This window comes from Gasterosteus aculeatus, chromosome 7 (assembly GCF_964276395.1).
Source record: "Gasterosteus aculeatus chromosome 7, fGasAcu3.hap1.1, whole genome shotgun sequence".
NCBI classification, from domain to species: Eukaryota; Metazoa; Chordata; class Actinopteri; order Perciformes; family Gasterosteidae; genus Gasterosteus; species Gasterosteus aculeatus.
The window spans coordinates 21221706-21237437 of record NC_135694.1 but is presented as its reverse complement, the minus strand read 5'-3'; the positions used below and the strand labels follow the sequence as shown (position 1 = coordinate 21237437).

The following is a 15732-nucleotide window of genomic DNA, read 5'->3' as shown; positions in this document are numbered from 1 at the left end:
ATCTGATATACCTTTTATACACATGTGCAGTATTGAAGTTAGGGAAATATGAGGCAGAGAATAGCCTTTGATTTCTAGTAAATTAAATAGCTTGAAAGTTAACTTGTGTTATATGTCATCAGAATTTGCTAGCTATACAATCAGGAATCAGGAAACATTTATTGCCAATAAGTCATATAATATAAATCCCTGCAGTCTTATTTGTGAAAAATGAAAAAGCAAATACACAAAAATGTAAGCAGTCAGAGCAAATGTCAAAACCAAACAAGGCTGTCAGTAACTTTCAACTTAACAGTTTTGTCCCGAAGGGGACAACAGGTGAGACACATAGCACACATACCTAAACATCAAAGACACAACACACGTGCCATTACACATTTATTCATTTTTACATTCGTATTATACTGTGTAATCACAATAGAACAGTCTGCAATTTAATTGTAGAAAAATATACATTTTTGTTTTAAAACTTAAGGAGATCTCTTTTCACTTTGTACCTTTTATGATGTTTTTTTGCGTTGCACAGAATGCAGTTAGGACAGAATGTACCTTCCTCATTCTCCACCATAATGATTGAGCACTACACTTATACACAACACAACACAGTATACATGTTGGTGTGATAATTAAAGATAGGAATTTTTACAAAGGACTGAGGATCACGGAAGCAAACCAACAGAGGACGCTCTACCAGATTCCTCAAATATTTAGTTACTTAAAGGTCTCGTTAACTTGTCTTGTTTAACCAGCACAAGTTAACAACAAGTGTTTCAACAGAAGACAAAACGTCAGTTATGAGATGACACAAGGCTGAATTCACGCTGTTTGTGAGTTTAGTGTGAGACGAAAAAAAGAATGTGTGCTAGCACTATTTAGCTATGCCATTTGCAGTCGCCAACCACTGTATGCAGGCATGCTGAGAATTTCTATTTTTAATTACATTAAGGAGTCAGTCGAAACTTTCGAGTTGATCGTAATTCTGTCCATTCCATTCTAATGGAAAATGATGTAACATTTGGCAGCGGCCTGCAACAGTTTCTCAGGAAAAGTTGCACATTCTGTTTTGATAAAATAGAACGGCTCAGTGGATTAAATTCCACATAGCTTAAGAACCGGTCTTTTATGATTCTTGAGCTGCCTGTTTGGAAAGGAAACACATTTTTTTCACAAAAGAGAAACATCAGAAGTTTGTTCTTGTGAAATCTTTGAGCTGCAGTGTTTTATTTCTGCACATATTTACGCAAAAGTGCCTTCAACGTATTGTACATCAACAGCTGGCAAAAAAAGAGATAAAACTAGTGAGCAGGTTTTTGGTTTGTTGTCTCACCCTTCAGAAATGGTGTGTGAAACGCACCTTTCTGCAATGTTACATTTCAGGAAACCTAAGGCTATGAAAGAATGCACCACGTCTGCCAACTTTCGGATGGAAGCCAACTCCCGCATTACGGCGTCCAGGTGCTCGACACTGACAGTGGGTGGACTCTGAAGGGGGGGGGGGGCTCAGGTTGATATACTACTACACCTCACCTGAATGAGACAGATACCCAGGAGAAGCTCGACACCACTCCGCTCTGACAGCTGACCTCAACAGGTGAGAACACAATTTGGTGCAAGGATGGATGGTTCTGTTTTTAATGTGGCTATGCGGCGATGGGGTTTTATTACGGAGCCACAGTTTTACATTTTCTCTGCATAATGGATTTGACCTGGTTAATTGGTGATGGCTCGTCCCCTGTGAGATTTATCACAAGGGATTAAAACGCAAAAGTGCAGGTTAAAATGTCAAGTGGAGCCTAAAAAGAATACGGACCAGGACACACACTGTGAACACAGGACGGGTTAAGATCCCTAACAAATATGAAGACTAATATCTAGAGTGACATTACTCCACCAGTGTCCAGTTTAACATTTTCCAACCATGTTTTCATGAGATCAAACGTTGTGCGTTGTGTAAACATTTTATAATTACATTTTTTATCAACGCTCCCCAGTTCAGATTTGAAGAACAGTAGTTGTTCAGAGTGGTTAGAGATGTGATAAATACTTCAATGTCCTATTTACATACAGAGTGAATTATGCCGCAGAATGCAGTATAACTGGTTGTGTATGAGATGCAGGTTAATTCCCAAAAATCTGAAGTCAGTGGTGAGTGTAGAAAGAGAAACGGCTAAACAGAAGCCAATATGGTATATTACAGTTTTATACACTGTTGTTACTGTTTTATTTGTAAGGAAACTTAAAAACAAACCGGCAATATAATGGAAAAATCGTATTTTCAAATACTTTGATCAGGTTGAACATCTGAAGAAACACCAGCATCATGTCGGAGGGTAAGACCCACATAAATCAGACTAACAGCGCTATTATTCCTGGTACTCATACACAAAATGTGGGTGTCTTTTTTTTATGTGTGTGTGTGTGTTGTAGAGGTTAACAGAAACAAAGTGTTTAAAACTACCAGGGTGCGGACTTTACTGAAAAAGGATGGCTGTTGGATCCAGAGTCAGAAGTCAAACAAGGAGAAAGAAGGAGCAAGGTAGTCTCAGAAGCTAAGATGCAACATCCAAAAATCAAAGTTATAATTTAAAGTAAATAAAATATAAAGTGAAAGTTACAGATCCAAATCTGATGCTTTCCAGCAAAACAACAAAGTGCGTAAAAATATGGATACTGGAAGATTCTCAGCAGCTTCCTCTGTCTTGCAGGAAAGGCCATGATGTGGAGACGTCCTCAGTCCCGCGGCATACATCCGTCCAGTCCTTAGCAAAGAAGTTTGAGTGAGTATCAGAGAGAGGGGCGTATCAACGCTTTTCCCCAGAAACTTCAACAGGAACTGGATGAAAAAAATAGGTCAAACCAAGGCAAGAATGAAATAGGAGATCAAAGTTTCGATGGAAAAGAGATCTAGATCTCTCAGGAGGACAAAGCAACGCACCTGACAAAAGATCTTTATCGCAACGACACGTTGCCAAGTAGAAATAGCTGTTTGATTCTTATCAGAGAGCTGTCAACACAGCAGAGCTGTGCATACTAACGCAATAGCATAGTTTGGCCGAAAGATGTCGCCAGTTTGACAGAAGCAGTTGCTTCAAACCAGTGAACCACAGCAGTGATTCCCCATCATCAGTGGATGTGATTTCTCCTTTGACTTTGTTGTGTCAAAAAATAAAAGGCTTCAGCGACAAACCACAATCAGTGATATTTACCAACATAAACATGAACTGATCCCCACGATCTCTGCTACATCCAGAGAGTGTAGAGCTTCAGGTAGTTGATGAAGCATTGATGTGAATATATACATTGATGGGAATACTTATTAAGTATACTTAAATATTTCCACAAACAGCTTCTTTACGCGCATGGTTTCCCTTCAACACCAAAAGCGTTATTTCGGCCAATAGACATTCCAAGGAGATAAACCACTTTTTTTTGCTTTACAAATACTTTACTAGCCATCAATATTTAGTGATCACGTATGTTGAATACTATTCTCTATGTTTTGCGGAGCATAAAAAAGTTAAGATGCTTTCGGGTAACGTGGCATTCAATGATCAGTCATATTCTTTTACTTTGTTTAAACAGATCAAGATCTGTTCTGCAATGGTTAAATACTGTTTACAGTCAGCACATTTATTATTACTCAGAAAGTATATTACTTTTAGAACTACTTAATGGGCCAAGTACATTAAGAATACTCAAAGAATAATATGACTCAAATGAACTGAGTTAGCCTTTTCAAAGAAGCGTTTCCCTCCCATCAGTTTCAAAAAACATTTGACCAATTAGTTATGTGTTTGTTTTGCAGTAGGCATGAACATCAGAAAAAGGAAGTAGCTTTAGAACAAGTTTAATATGTTCATCTTTTTTCAAATATTCTGCATGGATACTGAACCAAAAACAACATTGTAAAAAAAGGTAATCGGATTATATATATATATATATATTTATTCTCTATTAAGTTTTCACAACAGAACTGAAACAAGATAATATTTGACAGTGTGGCCTAGACTTAAATCTCCTTGTAACGTGTTAAGAACCATGAGGTGAATCTGTTGTCATGCTTTAATATGTTAGCTGAATACACTTAGATTACCTAGCAGACTACTACACCGCTTACTCCACTAAAACAGCAATCAAGCACAGTTTATTGTCTGTGATTCATACTGATAAATATTAGTTAGCTTGAATAAGAAAATATTGCAAAGCTAGTAGATCTACTGATGGCCACTCACGACGAGGGTCCAGCTGCTGTGAGGTCTCCTTCAGCGTGCACTCCCCCTGCTGCTGTGTACAGGGAGGGTCCGGCAGCTGGGCACACGCCGTTCAATGGCATCAAATTACCCTCATTAATGGCAAAGTGGCTCAGCGGGAAGATGCCACATTTCCTATAACCCTCCTTCACGATCCTTACGCCCTCCTCCTCTTTCGCCACCTGATAAGTCCCTTTAAACACGCCCGAGAACTCCTTCTTGCTGACTGCAAAGTGAGTACCGGAGGCAGAACCGTCACCTATGAGTGCGGCGAAGCGCTGCTTCAGGAGGACAAAGAGACCCGCGTCGAGCGGCTGCAGGATGTGAGAGCAGTTCGGAGGGAGGCACAGGAGGACCACGTCCTCGTTACGGGCCGTTTCCACCACCTCAAGGTTTATGGGAGACTTGTGACCATCGAAAATCAGCAGCAGCGGACGCTCTTTTGGCGCGTGCACGAGGAAGTGCTTGAGGAACCATTTCTTGAAAAGGTCAGAGTTGATATACCCCAAGTCTGACCAACCGTAGAGGGCATTTGGAGGCCCTTGAGTCTTGTAACACACTCCCCCTGGGTATGCCTTGGAGTAGATAATAAATGGGGGGATTTCCTCTCCAGCTGCGCTGAAGCAAGCCAGGACGGAGATGTGGTCCCTCAAGCCTTGCGTTGGCTTGTAGCCCAGACTGGCAGATTTGGGGAGAATCACTCTCTTCCTGCCCAGCTGAAATCCCGTTTCGCTGCAGTTGAAAATTTGTTGCGGCTTGTCTCTGAGCCCACGGGCGTCCATGACGGTGCTCAGTAAATGCACAAACTGATCCACCGCTTCTTTTCTCACACACGTTGTCCTCCCGCGGAGAGCATTGTCTGCTGGCTGAATGGTGATGTTCTTTTCTTGACGTTTTCTGAAATTGAGCCACCATGTCTGGCCCAGTTTCGAAAACGCCACCCTCCGATGCTGCCGCTTATAAATGGACGAGGCGAAGGACACCAGCTGTTGCTTCGTCAGTGGGAAACCATGCTTGGACACGTATAAAGAGAACTCCACCAGCAGATCCTCGTCTGCAGAGGTTATGAGCTGAGCTGGCCCGCTGCGACTCCCCGGTGTCACCCGTCCACTGACTCTGTCCCCCAGGGAAGACTTAGGGACTCCAAACTCTTTGGCAGCCTGTCTCACAGTACACCTCCCTGACTTGACCTCGATCAGCGCACGCTCCATGGCCTCCTCCGCCCATTTCTTCTTCTTCTTCCGACCGACTTTGTCAAGATGATTTCTCGATGGCATTTCTTTCTGGTGTAGTGCAGAAAAAAAAACGCAAGCATGAATAACACAATAAACAAATGAGATACACGCAATCAGCCAAATTATGCAATTATCTTACAAAAAGAAATAGGAGCATAGTTTCAAAGATTGCTGTTCCAACTGTTTGCTTACAAGGACAAAGGTCCAGAAACAGAGCCAATGAATCTCCTCAGGTGGTTAAACGAGGCTAAAGTTGTATTAGGATTCACTCATTTAAGAGGAATATAAATAAAACTTTGGAGACACTCAACAGTACATCACTTAAACCTGTTAAACCTGCCGTGTGATGGGATCTTTTTGAGAGACCTCTAGTCAACCTATGAAGGCAGAAACGGGGTCAAATTTGACACAAGTACTGACTAAAAGTGATAATGTAGGTATACATCATGCAGTAACAGCTGACTTACTGGTGTCTGGGAGACGTCGTACTACTTTTTAGTTGTAGTTGACTCGTCGCGTGGCCCCGGTTGTGTGACGTCGTGAACCGTTACGTTACATTTGTAAACTAACGTTAGCTAACGTTACAATCATGTGACGTCTGGTGCTTTATCGGGGAAAAAAGCACTTAAAATGATGAACCACGGGGCAGTGTGCAGTCTACAGCCACCGCTACATGCATTTCGCTTCCGCACATTTAAATGAAGCATCTATGTTTTGAAAGAGCCCCATCCTCCTCTTCCTAGCATTAAACACCTAGCATCACTAGCCCGAGGAACGAAACCGGAAGTTAAAGAACAGTGTCTTCAAAATAAAAGTATCTAGGTTCCGGTTACAAAAATAAGCCTTCCACTTTTCAGATATTCAAATGCAATAAATAAATAGCATCAGAATGCAGATACATTAAAAATCATGCATCAAATAAAAACAAGTTTAATTTATTCATTAAAAACATTTAATTTATTCCACATCACTGTTACATTGTACATTGTGGTATTTTTTTATTTTTGTCTTTGGTTGGTTTTTGATTTTTTTGTGTGTTCAATATAATGGTAATTCAATCAAAACGTTTTCTTTTCCATCACAGATTAAGATAAATATTTATATATGTATACATATATATATGTATACATATATAAATATATGTTTCTTTTCTGGCTTATTTGTTAGTGATTTATATAATCAGGCAAATGGGGAGGTTAGTCCTCCCCAAGAAGATGCTCAGCCTGAGGGGTCAACAGTGGAGACCACAGATGATGCAAAGTCAGTATGAGAGTTCCCTACATTGAGTGGAACTAATGCTGAGTCGAGGGATGTTTGTTGATATGTCTTTTCTGTATACCTAGGAATAAATAACTCCCTCTGTTATAGGCCGCAAGCACCCACAGAAGAAATTATCCAAAATGACACCCAATCAGAAGAAAGATGTGCCAACATGACTGCCGACGTCTCTGCAGAAGTTCATGTTACAGAAGAAATCCAAAATGGTGAACCACATGAAATTCCTTCAACAAAGAGAAATCCAGAAGCAGTTTCTCCCGTGCAACCAGCTGAGCAGGCAGTTGCCAACACAACTACAGAAAACAAGGGAGAACAAACTAATAAAACAGTTGAGCAGTCAAACCAAGAACACAGTGAGGCCAAGGTCTCAGCCAATGCCCATGTGCAAGACCCTGAGGCAGAAACCTGTGTAGCTCCTGCAGTCAAACCTAAACCCAAAGAGGAACCTGCAACCAAAACAGAGCAGGACATTGCAACACAATTAGAACATGCAGAAGTACAATCAACTGTGCAGCTTGCAGAGGGAAATTGTATGAAAGGTCCTCCAAAACAGGGTGCAGGAGAAATTGTAGAAGCTAAAGCTGAGGTTGCTGTGGCTCCATCACCTGAGATAAGTGACGTTGTTGATGCAACACTTGTAAAAGAGGTTGTCCTTCAAGAGAGCGTCGAAGCTGTCGCTGAGATTGTGACAAAGTCTCCATTGAACACTAGCAACGCGTTGGAGACCACACCTGGAAACAAAGCCGCGCTAGAGATCAGTGTGGAACCAGTGCCTGACTTATTGGCAGAACCTGAATCTGAGGGGCCCTCTCAACGCGTTACTGAAACTGCTCCAGCGGGGAATCGTGAGAAAGGTCCTCCAGAACAAGCTGCAGCAGAAATTGTCAAAGCTAAAGCTGAGGTTGCTGTGGCGCCATCCCCTGAGATAAGTGACGTTGTTGATGCAACACTTGTAAAAGAGGTTGTCCTTGAAGAGAGCGCCGAAGCTGTCGCTGAGATTGTGACAAAGCCTTCATCGAACACGACCAACGCGTTGGAGACCACACCTGGAAACAAAGCCGCAGTAGAGATCAGTGTGGAACCAGTACCAGGCTTATTGGCAGAACCTGAATCTGAGGGGCCCTCTCAACGCGTTACTGAAACTGCTCCAAAGGGGAATCGTGAAAAAGGTCCTCCAGAACAAGCTGCAGCAGAAATTGTCAAAGCTAAAGCTGAGGTTGCTGTGGCGCCATCCCCTGAGATAAGGGACGTTGTTGATGCAACACTTGTAAAAGAGGTTGTCCTTGAAGAGAGCGCCGAAGCTGTCGCTGAGATTGTGACAAAGCCCTCATCGAACACGACCAACGCGTTGGAGACCACACCTGGAAACAAAGCCGCGCTAGAGATCAGTGTGGAACCAGTGCCTGACTTATTGGCAGAACCTGAATCTGAGGGGCCCTCTCAACGCGTTACTGAAACTGCTCCAGAGGGGAATCGTGAGAAAGGTCCTCCAGAACAAGCTACTGGGGAAAGTGTTGAAGCTGCAGCGGATGTTGCTGTGGAATCATCACCTGAGACACCTGCTGTGACTCGGGCTGCAGGTGAAAATGCTCCACTTCCAGTCAATGTGGACCCGGTCCGTGACATAGTGGCAAACACTGCATCTGAATCACTTGCCACAGCTGCTGCTGAGAGTGCAGTGAACCCTGAAGCATCTGGAGTCGAGGCTGCGGCCGCAGCCAAGCCAGTTGTAAAGACCGGACCTGAAGAGGTAGTTGAGCACAAAGTTCAGCCCGCTGACAACCCTGTTATCGAGCAAAGTGTTGAGCCAAACACTGAAAGAGCAGCAGATCATGTGGGGGAGCTTATCATCAACGGTACTTTTGAACCTGTGACATCTTCAGATGCTGAAGCTGTTGAGGATAAGTTCTCTTACAGACTCATTGAACTGTCAGAATCATCAGATGAGGAGCCACCGACAACTGAAGTGGCTGCTGAGCCCCTAAAGGATCCAAAACAATCCCGCACTGAGGAGACCAAGCGGAACCAGCCCTCTGATGATGCCAATAAGTAAGCTCTCATAAAAAAGGAACCAAATCACATATTCTCTGGTTTTCACGTGTGCCATAAAATGCATCTTGTTTGCTTATCATTATTTTTTTCTAGCTCTGACATCTCTAAAAAATCCAAGAAGGATTCACAATCCACACAAACTCAGAATGAGAAAAGGTAATTTTTCACAATTTCTCACAATTTGGAATTCCAGATATTTAGTATATTTGGTTAAAATTGGTGATAATCTTTTGAACTCTTTCTCTCCACTCCAGGAACAGCAACGTTTGTTCATTCTGTGAGAAAATCATTGCTGGAAATGTCAAGATCTTGTTCAGTGACCCTGCGTGGACCTGCCACCCTGACTGTCTAAAGGTTGGTTCTGCCACATACGCTACATACCGTCTATTATTGAAGGCTCTTATCGTTGCTTAATGTTAATGTTGAGTATTTCTTTGCAGTGTTATGTGTGTACAAAGCCCCTGGGAGAATTGCTGACTCCCTTGTTCTCGCATGACCAAGGGGTCCAATGTGACACCTGCTTTGCAGAAACTCTCAACATCGAAACCTAAGCGGGCAGAATATGACCCGGAGAAGACTCAAAGCATAACCTGCAGTTACGCTGTCCTGAAAGATGTTTTAGGACATTTTATCCGGAAATATTTGTTCTACGAAAGGATGTGGCAGCATACTGTTGCCAAAGATGTTTTTATGAGATACAATCAAATAATATTGACATACTATACATGTTTAAATAAAAATAAATGATTACTTCAGATTAAAATGGTTTATTTCGCCTTAATTAAAAATGAGCACACACACACACACACACCAACCAGCCCGGTAAGTAGCAGGGCTACACATCAAATATGAGCCACCTGTTATTGAAGCGTCGGCACCTCAGTAACATAAAACCAGCTTATTTTAAGCAGTAACCCAAATATCCAGAAAATGGATACATGTCTTTGTGTCCCTCCTACGCAGTGGCATTTAAATTAAGCAAAAATGTTTGAGTGAAAGCAAAGTACATGTGTTGTCAGTGGAAGCACGGAAGGAGATGAAAGGATACACCAAACCCATGCAGAGACATTTGGTACATTCAGCATCCCTTGCTTTAGTTCACACAACGTTGCTGCACAAGATGGTAATAATGAGGCAGCAGAGACAAAATCCTACTCAGAACCATACATGGATCACTAAACACTGAATGGCTTGCATGTAGTTATGATTTGCAAGGCGAGCTGTCATTGCTCTTAATTATTCATACATGCAATTATCACACAACCCAATCTGACAGCAGCACCAGCACCAAAGAGGCTTTGCAAAAAACAAAGCATAAACGAAAGTGAGAGGAGAATGAACAACAAAGCAAAGAGAATCATCTGAGAGGAGGATTCGAAGAGGAGGACGCTGGATGTGAATTATCTTCATCTCTCTGCCTGTTGTTCATACAAAACAGTGATGGTAAACATTTGTCTGTTATCGGACTCGTGTAAAGAAAAACTATAGCAGGTGATCCACATTGGCAGTGTACTGTTTCCCAGAGGATGGAGGGAGGTCCCGTGTTGACTGTCTCCCCTTCACAGCCAGGAGATGGAGTTGACAGGGACGGATGCGTTGTCCTTAGCGGACGCCTTTCCTCCCCAGGAACCGCAAGACCGCGTAATTGTAGGTGGTGGCAGCCAAATACACAAACTGCAAAGAAAGACATTGGGATGGAGGTGGAAAGAATGGAAAGGTCAAATATCTTAAAATATGTGAACCATTTTGAAAGGGTTGATTCACCCCAAAAAACAAACAAACATTCATTCTTACTTGCCTCAAAGGGGTACCAGGCCGGCGGGTTGTACAGTGTTTGAGAAAAATACCTTTTTATATTTCTGTTGAACATCCAATAGGATTTTTATGGTACCTAAATTGAAACCGGACTTTTCTTACCGTTGATCTCAATACTGTGATGAAACTATTTCTTTGCTAGAGTGTTTTTTTTGTCTTACACATACTACCTTTGAATGCTTATATAATGGTATTTTCTGCTTACCAGTGCCAAAAGAGCGATCCCGGCACCAGCAAATGCAGCTATGTACAAGTCGTAGGTGACGTGGAACTGTAAGACATATCAAACACATGTTGGTTCATATTCAGAGAACTGATTCATTAAATAAAAAAAAAGTATCAACTCACCACACAATATCAGTTGATTTTACACATTGATTTTAACTTCAGCATGCTGACACAATACTAAACCCTGTGAAAGGGAATATTGGATTTGGGCTACTCACTTCGCTGGTTTTGCAAATATTGGCCAGGGTCATTCCACAAGCCTTCCCTGGCATTGCGTTCCAAGGAAGCAGACCTTAAATCAAGACATGACATAAGTGTCTCTTGCAATCTGTGATGAATGATGAGCTATGACGCATTTAGGTCCCTGCTTGCATAGTGCATGTCAGGGACACAAACCTGCATAAATTAAGTTGAGCTGCAGTTATCTCCATTACTTTATAACTTATTCAACTAGCAGTTTTGCGTCCATTCCCCAGTGATGAATTTGTTGCTTTCCCAGACATATTGGCATTCTAGTCAGGCGGGGAGTGTGCCGGCCGGTCGGGTCGTTATAAGGACAACGCACCATACTGCCTGGCATCCATGCAAATCCAGCCGTGCTGATTAATGCTGGGTGTTGTTTCAGCCAGGAGGTTTATGTTGTGGCAGGTCTGCTCCATGTTGAACAAGAAGAAGACCGGGATGGCAGTGAAGGCAAACACTGCCAGCCAGATGAAAGCCAAGATGTACGTCACTATGATAAACTGTTGAAATAAGAAAGGGCGGGACATCAGCTCACGTAGATGTGGTTTCATTTAATTTAAATATCAACCGGGATTTTAGATAGAAATTGCGAAAATGGAGAACATTTCATTGAAATTCTGAGCAAGAACAAAACCAGCATTCAGCATCTGAACAGTGACGTCATATTTCCCCTCCCTCTTTGCTCCCCCCCCTGTCCCTTCTCCTCGCGCTCACCGTCAGGCTGAGGCAGCGGCCACAGTGGGTGCTCCTGAATTCACCGAACGTCTGCTTGACAGCACTCGTGGTGTAGAAACCCTCGGCCAGCAGCAGGATTCCATAGAGGAAGAAAAACGACGCCAGGCCGTAGATCACGAACTGGAAGTACTTGATACTGGAACAGTCACAGGAAGAGTATTGATGTCAAACAGTAAAAAAAGGAAACCATTTTTTCGAGAGGCCAAAAAGTCACAATCAGAGAGAATTAATTGAAGCATCACTCACAAGGAGGCCAAGACCACAAAGTCCTGAACATTGCGGGCGAAGTGAGTCTCGACAAGGACTTCGGTCTGGGACAACGCTTCATGCCCACAGCCGCAAAATAAGGCCACGCCGGCATAGAAGAGCAGGGTGGCCACCAGGGACGGGTAGGGCACCGCCCCAATGCACCGGATACAGCAATCATAACAACCTGAGGGGGCATAATATATCAGCACACAGGCGGCACACACCGCACATACAAGCACACAGCACATCTACGCCGCGTCGGGGAACCCTTTCACCCTGTGGGGGAGCCGGGAAAAAGGCTTCGCTCTGTCTGAAAATCCATGAGCATACATCCAAACCCCAGCAACAGGCAAGAAAGCAACAGAAAAATACCCCCACATTAGTGACAAACAAGAGTTCAAGCAGCGATTCCTCCCCCCCCAAAAAAGCGTCCAAACAAAGCAGTTCACCGCCACCTCAAGCACTTCCTCCACTGTAAGCAAAGGTAGCAAAAATCCACAGTGTTAATAAATGCATTGGAAGAAATGGGATAGAGAGAAGCACCTAAGGCTTTGCAAAGCCAAGGCTGCCTGACCGGAAACATTTGCTGCTTCTGATCCCGTACTCCACAACAAGAGCGATCCCAGTGCCAACCAGTGATGTGCAGCGCCGTCTACAAGCTGTTGCTACAGTAAAATAAGTCTCCGCGCTGACTTCATCGGCATGTTAAAGCTCCTCTGCTGGTACCAACACCTCACAGCTCAGCCCCTACGAGCTGTGGTCCTGCCCTCTTTGTCCAGCGGTTACAGGCGTCACCAGGCGAGGGTGAGAGATGGTGGTGAAACTCTGGCTCCAGGGGCCTGAAGAAAGAGCTTCTCTTTGTTGCTGCAGGGACAATATCCATTGTCCTTGCCATGATCAGGGAGGAACAAAGGGCAGCGATGTTAAATAAACAAAGACCATGGTGCGACAAAACACGCGTACACACACACACACACGCGCGCACACAAAGTAGTACGTCTGTGTCACACTACACACTCTGTCACACTCTAAACTAGTCGATATCACTTCTCAGGCCATCCTCCCTCCACAGCTGGCTGAGGCTGGTACCATCGCAGTGAGTGTCAATGCCGGCGGAGGCTGGGTTCAAGTGTTCAAAGAGTGGGTGGAAGCATAATGAGCGGGACGGGCAATATGAATATCTACAACAACAACAACAACAACAACAACAACAATCCCTATCAATCTTGTTTTTTTACGTTCGGAAATTCTTTGGCGGCTAAACAATTTTAGTGCTATTAGTTCCATGGAACATTCTGATAATCATCAACAGTTATCAACATCATCAACAATTATATTTGTTTTAGGGAAACTGCTGCAACAAAATTAAACATCCCAGTGGAATAGGAAGACATATGACGTTGATTGTTGAGATAAAGCATCCTCTCTCTTGCCAACTTCACAAATTCTGGGGATTTTAGTTGGATGGAACTAGGTCTGTGATTTTAACAAACTACCACAGCGTCATGAATAGTAACAGATAGAGTTCCCAAAATGACGCCCACGCTTCAGCTGTGCCCCGCTGCAGCAGTGACTAAAGTGATAAAGTGATGATGGCCATCGTGTCATTTATTTTCACTCAGTGCAACGCAGTGAGTAAAAATTACAGTAGATCACTAATCACATCTGATCTGACATCACTAATAATTAGTAATTATAACTAATTATTCATTCAAATGCTGCTAAGAACGTGCAAGCTTTATAAAATGTCTGTAAGAAATGGTCTCCCGAGGTTATTTGGGTCCACAGCTCTGATGGAAATTTGCTAATTTATACCAATGACAGCCGTGGGAGTTTCTGACCTCTTTTCACCTCTTTGACCTGCCCTGACCGTGGCATGTTGAGAGTCAATGCCATCTCTGTCAGCCACTGTGATTCCACTGTTTGTTTGTGCACAAAAGGGGTTAGAAGAGGTTACGAGGAGTTGCTGTATTTAAGAGCAAGTAAGTCTGTAGCTGAGCCCTCCGTTTCAGTCTGTTGAAATCCTTATTGTATGTAAAAATGATACAATATCACATATAAATGTGAATCAGCGCTAGTCAGTGATCCATCTGCGAAATCAAAATACTTCTGTTAAATGAAAAAAAGGGATTCAATTGCAGAAAAATCTTGCCCACAGGACAGTGCACATGGGCAACATGTCTCTAAGGGCAGGCAGCATATACTAAAGGAAACTTTAGTAAGTTATTGAAAGACACCATTTCAAATCACATTAATAACAGATAAAAAGAGTTATTAAAGATTCTGTGCACTCACCCATGTCCGGAGAGAAGTGCGGGGCTTATTGAAGTTTTGCTGGGTCGCTTTGTGACTGTGATATGAGGATATGAGAAGTTATTCCCTGCCACTCCCATATGAATCTGACTCGCGCTTTTGTCTCATCAACAATAGATAGACCACATCTCCTCAACTCACATCTTAAAGTCACAAAGTCCCATTTCAGCTGCCAGACATTATTTATGGAGCCATGGGTTCAGGAATTGGGACAAAGAATGGCTTATAATTTCTGATATTCATTTTTTGGTGATATTTCCTGTTTTGAGCTCTTTGAATCTATTGAATATACAAAGACATTTGGGTAGTTTACTTCACTTTACCAAGATGACATACGTATCAAATAATACAATCTATTTTTAAGGGCAAAGTTGCACAATTCTCAATTCTCTGAAATATACACAACTTATGGAAAGGATCTACCACGGCTATTCTTACATTTGTCGTGGTCTTAAGCTCAGAGGTGTAATAATAATCATTGTGCATGTTGATTTGAAGGTTGCATTTCATTAACTTTTAATGGCTTATCTTTTTATTAATATGCATTCGTTGTCTGTCTTCACACGCAGATGCTAGATGTCAACAAGATACATCAAGCAGGTCCGAGGGCCCTCAGAGCAGCATTCTGAGAAACAAACAGTGATAAGAGGTACGCACAGACAAGAGTGAAATAAATCGAAACGTCAGTGACTGACATCGATGAAGTTGACCAACAAGGGTGACATTGACGGTCGGGTCCAGCTGCTGCATTACTTCCCTCCCTCCCTCATGTTTGACCCAGTTGATGTCAAAGCTGGGTTCAGTACAAAGGAGCCAGTGTGGAGCAGGGGAAAACATTAGGAGAAGTCCCTAATCTTATTTTTGCTTCCCTATTTTAAGCCCATGAGCAAATGGAGATAAATGCAAAAAAACAAGGGAGAGAACCAAACATCTATTGGATTAGATGATAACTATTATTTGGTGACTTTGAAAATGTGCAAATTTGAGTCTTTTGTTCAATATAAGATGGTATATTGAACCAATGAAGAAAAGGACTCAAAAGCAGTCTCGGGGGACAGGTCAGTAGTAAGTAAAAATACTGTACTGAAGCAGGGGATCAGTCACGATAAGGCCAAAGTACCACATTGTCCAAAAATCCCAAAGCAGTGAAGCGAACACTAAAGCCTAACACTGGAAATGCTGGAACACTAACCACAAGGACCTTAGACAAACTAGAAGAGATAAAGGGAAAACTTAACTTAAATAAAAGGGACGGGGATGTGAAAGTTAAAATAATATCCTTGTAGATTGGTGAATTGTTAGTGGAGAGTTTAAGGCCTTTTAAAAATTTTAAA

General features: G+C 42.6%; 3 protein-coding genes across 7 annotated transcripts; 1 reads left to right on the top strand and 2 right to left on the bottom strand.

The window, feature by feature from the left end:
- The first annotated feature begins 1377 nt into the window (after nt 1-1377).
- LOC120822816 (uncharacterized) lies at nt 1378-9578 on the top strand. Of its 3 annotated transcripts, XM_078105112.1 has the most exons (9): nt 1475-1591; nt 2293-2330; nt 2428-2536; nt 2706-2777; nt 6854-8619; nt 8698-8812; nt 8909-8971; nt 9070-9169; nt 9256-9578. In XM_078105112.1, exons 2-9 carry the CDS (start codon nt 2321-2323, stop codon nt 9364-9366), a joined length of 2346 nt encoding a protein of 781 aa, XP_077961238.1. In that variant the 5' UTR covers nt 1475-1591; nt 2293-2320; the 3' UTR covers nt 9367-9578. The 3 variants fall into 3 exon arrangements, with proteins under 3 accessions (XP_077961236.1, XP_077961238.1, XP_077961237.1); XM_078105110.1 differs by having other exon boundaries at nt 1378-1591; nt 6854-8812; XM_078105111.1 differs by having other exon boundaries at nt 1523-1591; nt 2288-2330; nt 6854-8812.
- Nucleotides 3834-6322, bottom strand: LOC120822808 (uncharacterized). Of its 2 annotated transcripts, XM_078105114.1 has the most exons (3): nt 5953-6322; nt 5813-5862; nt 3834-5533 (listed from the first exon to the last, which is right to left on the bottom strand). In XM_078105114.1, exon 3 carries the CDS (start codon nt 5525-5527, stop codon nt 4229-4231), a length of 1299 nt encoding a protein of 432 aa, XP_077961240.1. In that variant the 5' UTR covers nt 5528-5533; nt 5813-5862; nt 5953-6322; the 3' UTR covers nt 3834-4228. The 2 variants fall into 2 exon arrangements, with proteins under 2 accessions (XP_077961240.1, XP_040038670.2); XM_040182736.2 differs by lacking the exon at nt 5813-5862 and having other exon boundaries at nt 5953-6290.
- plp1b (proteolipid protein 1b) lies at nt 9567-14526 on the bottom strand. Of its 2 annotated transcripts, none has more exons than XM_040180504.2 (7): nt 14381-14526; nt 12083-12269; nt 11816-11972; nt 11424-11601; nt 11077-11150; nt 10836-10901; nt 9567-10489 (listed from the first exon to the last, which is right to left on the bottom strand). In XM_040180504.2, the coding sequence occupies exons 1-7, from the start codon at nt 14382-14384 to the stop codon at nt 10418-10420; spliced, it is 738 nt and encodes a 245-aa protein (XP_040036438.1). In that variant the 5' UTR covers nt 14385-14526; the 3' UTR covers nt 9567-10417. The 2 variants fall into 2 exon arrangements, with proteins under 2 accessions (XP_040036438.1, XP_040036436.1); XM_040180502.2 differs by lacking the exon at nt 14381-14526 and adding an exon at nt 12629-14128.
- Nucleotides 14527-15732: the final 1206 nt, after the last annotated feature.

Coding starts and splice junctions, on each gene's coding strand:
- plp1b (XM_040180502.2), bottom strand. CDS start 12,668: ATGTTTCCGGTCAGGCAGCCTTGGCTTTGCAAAGCCTTAG. Junction 11,973..12,082: donor TTTGTGGTCTTGGCCTCCTT/GTGAGTGATGCT, acceptor TGACTGTTCCAG/TATCAAGTACTTCCAGTTCG. Junction 10,490..10,835: donor GGATCGCTCTTTTGGCACTG/GTAAGCAGAAAA, acceptor CTTTCTTTGCAG/TTTGTGTATTTGGCTGCCAC.
- LOC120822816 (XM_078105110.1), top strand. Junction 2,537..2,705: donor AAGGAGAAAGAAGGAGCAAG/GTAGTCTCAGAA, acceptor TCTGTCTTGCAG/GAAAGGCCATGATGTGGAGA. Junction 9,170..9,255: donor GCCACCCTGACTGTCTAAAG/GTTGGTTCTGCC, acceptor ATTTCTTTGCAG/TGTTATGTGTGTACAAAGCC.
- LOC120822808 (XM_078105114.1), bottom strand. CDS start 5,527: ATGCCATCGAGAAATCATCTTGACAAAGTCGGTCGGAAGAAGAAGAAG.